At 45.5% G+C, this 6140-nt stretch overlaps 1 protein-coding gene across 1 annotated transcript in view; it reads right to left on the bottom strand.

The window, feature by feature from the left end:
- The window catches only part of LOC108802969 (zinc finger protein 850-like), a 16089-nt gene that overhangs the window by 7901 nt on the left and 2048 nt on the right, over nucleotides 1–6140 (bottom strand). Inside the window, exons 2-3 of the mRNA XM_018574816.1 lie at nucleotides 5394–5537; nucleotides 3714–4889 (exon numbers count right to left, since the gene is read on the bottom strand). Coding sequence (XP_018430318.1) covers nucleotides 3714–4889; nucleotides 5394–5537 — 1320 coding nt within the window. The remainder of the gene's footprint in view (nucleotides 1–3713; nucleotides 4890–5393; nucleotides 5538–6140) is intronic.

Genomic DNA, 6140 nt, shown 5'->3' with positions numbered 1-6140 from the left:
GCCGGTTGCCGGGGGAAAAAACCCCACTGCCCCCCCCCCCGAAAAAAAATGAGACTAGGACTACAGTGTGCCATGGAACATACAGGTGAAGACCCGGCCTTGTGGAACAATGTGGACCGAGGAAACAAAGATAAAGTTGTTTGGTTAGTAGACGTGTTCGGCACAAACCCAAGACAGGATTTCAGAAGAAGGACCTCATACCAACTGTGAAGCACGGTGGTGGAAAGATTATAATTCGGGGTTGCTTTGCTACTCCCGGGCCCGGGCAGCTCGCAGTCATGGAGTCACCTCTGAATTCTGCATCATATTGAAGTGTGCTTGATGAGAACGGAGGTAGTTGTACCCGAGACGGAGGGGCGGTCTGTCCAGTGGCGTCACAAGGGGGGTGCGGCCCGCACACGGGTGACACTCGGTTACCGCTCCGGGTGTCACCCAGCCTCGGGACGCCCCTGGGTCCGTCCAATCCGGGAGCCAGCAGAGTCATTTCAGGAGCTCCATTGACAGACGTCTCGGCTCCACATCTCCGGACCTCATGAGCAGTCTCATCTGGACTCGGGTATCTATGAGCTGACTGATGCTGCTGCCGGGTGAAAAGGCCGAGTGCTGACAGAACCCTAATAAGGTAGAAGAGCTGCCTGTTGGTTTTGGGGGACCCATTAGGGGGGCGCTCGGTTAGTCACGAATTGACCTGAATTCGGCCGGTGGCTTGGAGGAGAAGGTGTTGTGTATGTGTTATGCTGTACAAAGCCCCATATATTGTTTTTGCTGCTGAAACAAATGTGCAGGATAAACCTGCTTGGACTGTTCCTGGGTGTCTCCGCCTCATGCACGGTTTATTCCAGGGATGCACCGAGGACCGATATTTTATTTTTTTTGCACTGGCATGGAGCCAGCTTCCTGGGCAATCAGAAAGCCGGGTGACTACCTGCCGCCCGGCTTTTTGATAGCCCAGGAAGTCAACTTCATACTGTTTTTCTGTCTCCATCCTGATTGGCTGGAAAGTCGGCTTCCCAGCCAATCGGCGTGGACCCTTCCCCACCGCCCGGCTTCCTGGATGGCTGGGAAGCTCCCACATGGCACTGCCCGTCGGAGGAAATCTCCTTTTCACCAGAAGTTCCGGTATCGGGAGCATTTGAGCAAGTACAAGTACTCCGGCACCTGTACCAATACTGTTATCGGCGCATCCCTAGTTTATACAAATGTTTCTCTTTGATTGAATGCATATTAAAGATCCGCCCCCCGTATTAGAGAACAGCGCCCACCAAGCGTGCCAGTTATGTGCAGGAACCCTACCGCAGTCTTCTGTTCTCCGCAATCCTCCACATGGACCGCCGTCCTCGTGACTGAAAAATCAAATCGCACCTTTCCCGCACATTGTGTACAAACGTTTTATTGGTTGAACTTTGCAAGTTACATTTTCTACATACAGCGCTTCAGATACAGGTGACTCCGCCCACTTCCATCATTCCTACCCTCAGTTTAAGATTTATCATTATGGCAAAATAAAAGAATGAAAAACAACCTGAAAATTGATGCAGCAAATTGGTACAGAGAGAAGAGCCCGGATCTGAGTGATCAGCCCCGACCAGCCGCTCGCAGCATAGATTGTTACTTTCACTTCTGGAGAATCCTATCACCGGGAATGAATGTGTGAGGAAAGGATATGAAGCTCTTATCAGATCCGGTCTCTTCCGGAGTTTTACATTGCAATGATGAAAAGTCTCCAGAACACACATCGGGGTGAATTCAATAAAACACGTACAACACTTTTCTGGTGGTGTGGCCCTTTAAAAAGAAAAAATGTCTCTCACCACTGTGGGTCTCTGGGTTATAACAAGACTTCCTTTCTCAATGAAACATTTCCCACACTCTCAACATGAACAAGGTCACTCACCAGTGTGAATTGCTCAGATGTGAAGCAAGGCTTACTTTACGAGTAAAACATATCTCGCTCTCTGAACATAACTAAGGACGCTCATTCATGTGAATTTTTTTGTGATTAGAGAGTAATCTTTTCTTGGTGAAACATTTCCCGCATTCTGAACATGAGAAAGGACGCTCACCCGTGTGAATCCTCTGGTGCTTAACAAGAAAACATTGCTTTGTGAAAGTTTTCCCGCACTCTGAACATAAATAAGGACGCTCGCCCGTGTGAATTTTCTGATGTTGAACAAGAACAGATTTCTCAGCAAAGGTTTTTCCGCACTCGGTACATAAATAAGGACGCTCACCTGTGTGAATCCTCTGGTGTTTAACAAGTCTTTCTTTTATAGAGAAGCACTTCTGTTCCTGGGTGTCTCCGCCTCATGCACGGTTTATTCCAGGGATGCACCGAGGACCGATATTTTATTTTTTTTGCACTGGCATGGAGCCAGCTTCCTGGGCAATCAGAAAGCCGGGTGACTACCTGCCGCCCGGCTTTTTGATAGCCCAGGAAGTCAACTTCATACTGTTTTTCTGTCTCCATCCTGATTGGCTGGAAAGTCGGCTTCCCAGCCAATCGGCGTGGACCCTTCCCCACCGCCCGGCTTCCTGGATGGCTGGGAAGCTCCCACATGGCACTGCCCGTCGGAGGAAATCTCCTTTTCACCAGAAGTTCCGGTATCGGGAGCATTTGAGCAAGTACAAGTACTCCGGCACCTGTACCAATACTGTTATCGGCGCATCCCTAGTTTATACAAATGTTTCTCTTTGATTGAATGCATATTAAAGATCCGCCCCCCGTATTAGAGAACAGCGCCCACCAAGCGTGCCAGTTATGTGCAGGAACCCTACCGCAGTCTTCTGTTCTCCGCAATCCTCCACATGGACCGCCGTCCTCGTGACTGAAAAATCAAATCGCACCTTTCCCGCACATTGTGTACAAACGTTTTATTGGTTGAACTTTGCAAGTTACATTTTCTACATACAGCGCTTCAGATACAGGTGACTCCGCCCACTTCCATCATTCCTACCCTCAGTTTAAGATTTATCATTATGGCAAAATAAAAGAATGAAAAACAACCTGAAAATTGATGCAGCAAATTGGTACAGAGAGAAGAGCCCGGATCTGAGTGATCAGCCCCGACCAGCCGCTCGCAGCATAGATTGTTACTTTCACTTCTGGAGAATCCTATCACCGGGAATGAATGTGTGAGGAAAGGATATGAAGCTCTTATCAGATCCGGTCTCTTCCGGAGTTTTACATTGCAATGATGAAAAGTCTCCAGAACACACATCGGGGTGAATTCAATAAAACACGTACAACACTTTTCTGGTGGTGTGGCCCTTTAAAAAGAAAAAATGTCTCTCACCACTGTGGGTCTCTGGGTTATAACAAGACTTCCTTTCTCAATGAAACATTTCCCACACTCTCAACATGAACAAGGTCACTCACCAGTGTGAATTGCTCAGATGTGAAGCAAGGCTTACTTTACGAGTAAAACATATCTCGCTCTCTGAACATAACTAAGGACGCTCATTCATGTGAATTTTTTTGTGATTAGAGAGTAATCTTTTCTTGGTGAAACATTTCCCGCATTCTGAACATGAGAAAGGACGCTCACCCGTGTGAATCCTCTGGTGCTTAACAAGAAAACATTGCTTTGTGAAAGTTTTCCCGCACTCTGAACATAAATAAGGACGCTCGCCCGTGTGAATTTTCTGATGTTGAACAAGAACAGATTTCTCAGCAAAGGTTTTTCCGCACTCGGTACATAAATAAGGACGCTCACCTGTGTGAATCCTCTGGTGTTTAACAAGTCTTTCTTTTATAGAGAAGCACTTCCCACACTCTGAACATGAATAAGGACGCTCACCCGTGTGGATACTCTGGTGTTCAGTAAGTGCTTTCTTCTGAGTAAAACTTTTCCCGCACTCCGAACATGAAAAAGGACGCTCGCCCGTGTGAATTCTCTGGTGCAGAACAAGAGTTGATTTCTGTGCAAAACATTTCCCACACTCCGAGCATGAGAAAGGGCGCATACCAGTATGAATTCTCCGGTGCACAGTAAGTGCATTACTCCGAGTAAAACTTTTCCCGCATTCTGAACAAGAAAAAGGACGCTCACGCGTGTGACTTTTGTGGTGTACAAAAAGTCTTTTTTTGCTAGTGAAACATTTGCCACACTCTGAACAAGGGAAAGAACCCTTGTCTACGTGAATGCTCTGGTGTTCAATTAGTGCTCCTTTCCAAGTGAATCTTTTTCCGCACTCTGAACATGAATAGGGACGCTCGCCAGTGTGAATTCTCTGGTGTGACAGGAGTAATCTTTTTTGGGTGAAACTTTTCCCACACTCTGAACATGAATAAGGACGCTCACCCGTGTGACATCTCTGGTGATTAACAAGATATTCTTTTCGCGTGAATGATTTTCCGCATTCTGAACATGAATAAGGACGTTCACCTGTGTGAATTTTCTGGTGTGTAGTAAGAGCTCCTTTCTTCAAAAATGATTTCCCGCACTCTGAACAGGAAAAGGGACGCTCACCCGTATGAGTCTTCTGGTGTGTTAGAAGTGTACTTTCATCAATGATGCTTTGTCGGCATTCTGAACTGGAATAAGGACGCTCACACGTGTGAATTGTTTGGTGTGACAGGAGTAATCCTTTGTCAGTGAAACTTTTCCCGCACTCTGAACATGAATATGAACAATCACCCTTGTGACTTTTCTGGTGATTAACAAGGTGTCCTTTTTGAGTGAATGATTTCCCACATTCTGAACATGAATAAGGACGCTCACCCGTGTGAATTCTCTGGTGCGTAGTAAGATCTCCTTTACTAATAAACGATTTCCCGCACTCTGAACAAGAAAAGGGGCGATCACCCGTATGAGTCTTCTGGTGTTTTAGAAGTCTATTTTTAACACTGAAACTTTTCCCGCACTCTGAACATGAAAAAAGGTGATCTCCTGTGTGAATTATCTGGTGTGTAAGAAACTCGTTTTCCTTTTCAAAAGTTTGTCCGCACTCTGAACATGAAAAACGACGATCTCTTCTGTGAATTTTCTGGTGTAAAAGTAGCTGTTTTTTATAAGTAAAACATTTCCCACACTCGGAACACGAAAAAGAATCCTCAACCGTGTGACTTTGCTGGTGTGTAAGCAATTTGCTTTCTTTATTAAAACATTTTCCACACTGTAAACATAAAAAACGAGGATCTCCTGTGTGGGTTTTCTGGTGCGCAAGGAATTTGCTTTCCTTAATAAAACATTTTCTGCACTCAGAACATGAAAAACGACGGTCTGCTTTATGAGTTTTCTGGTGTAGAAGTAGATGTTTCTTGTTAGTAAAACCTTTCCCACACTCTGAACATGAATAAGGATCTTCGCCCATGTGAATTTTCTGGTGCGTAAGCAATTTGCTTTCCTTACTAAAACATTTTCCGCACTCTGAACATGAAAAACTATGATCACCTTTGTGATTTCTCTGGTGTAGAAGTAGATTTTGTTTTTTAGTAAAACCTTTCCCACACTCCGAACACGAATAAGGATCCTCACCTGTGTGGGTTCTCTGGTGTTTAAAAAAATCGATTTCCTTATTGAAACATTTCCCGCATTCTGAACATGTGAAAGTTACACTGGTATGGGATCGGAGGTGTATATGAAGTTCAGCGTTTGTCTTGAATGATTTCCCGCACCCCAAACACGAGAATGGATCCTCACCTCTGTGATCTCCTTCATGGGGTGAGGAGGATTCCTTGGGATTAGATGGATCTCTTGCAGTGTGAGATCTTAGATGGATATTTCCAGTCATAGTATGTGAATGATCAGAAGATTCACCCTGATCAGAGGGATCCATTGATGTCTCCGAGCAGTGAGGTCTGTGATGTATGTTTTGTGTGTTTGGATTCACTCCTGGAGAATCCTGTGTGAGGACATTATCTTCTGACTTACAACCAGCAGATAATATAAGATGTCTCTCCGAGGTATTCCTGACATCACATCCATCTGCTGGAGAGAAATCATTACACACGTCAGTAATCAGAGTCATGTATGATGGTCTAGAAGTCATCACAGAGCTCTGGCATGGAATTGGGTACAATTGTAACCCCAAAATATGAAAACCAATCAGATAAAGGAGACAAAACCCCAAAAACACCTCTGACCCCCTGGAGACCATTGTACTGCTCATTCATGACCGCTATGGGGGGGGGGGGGGGG

The sequence above is a fragment of the Nanorana parkeri genome, unplaced genomic scaffold (genome assembly GCF_000935625.1).
Source record: "Nanorana parkeri isolate BGI_ZX_2015 unplaced genomic scaffold, ASM93562v1 scaffold3255, whole genome shotgun sequence".
Classification (NCBI taxonomy): Eukaryota; Metazoa; Chordata; class Amphibia; order Anura; family Dicroglossidae; genus Nanorana; species Nanorana parkeri.
This window is presented reverse-complemented; position numbering and strand designations above follow the sequence as displayed.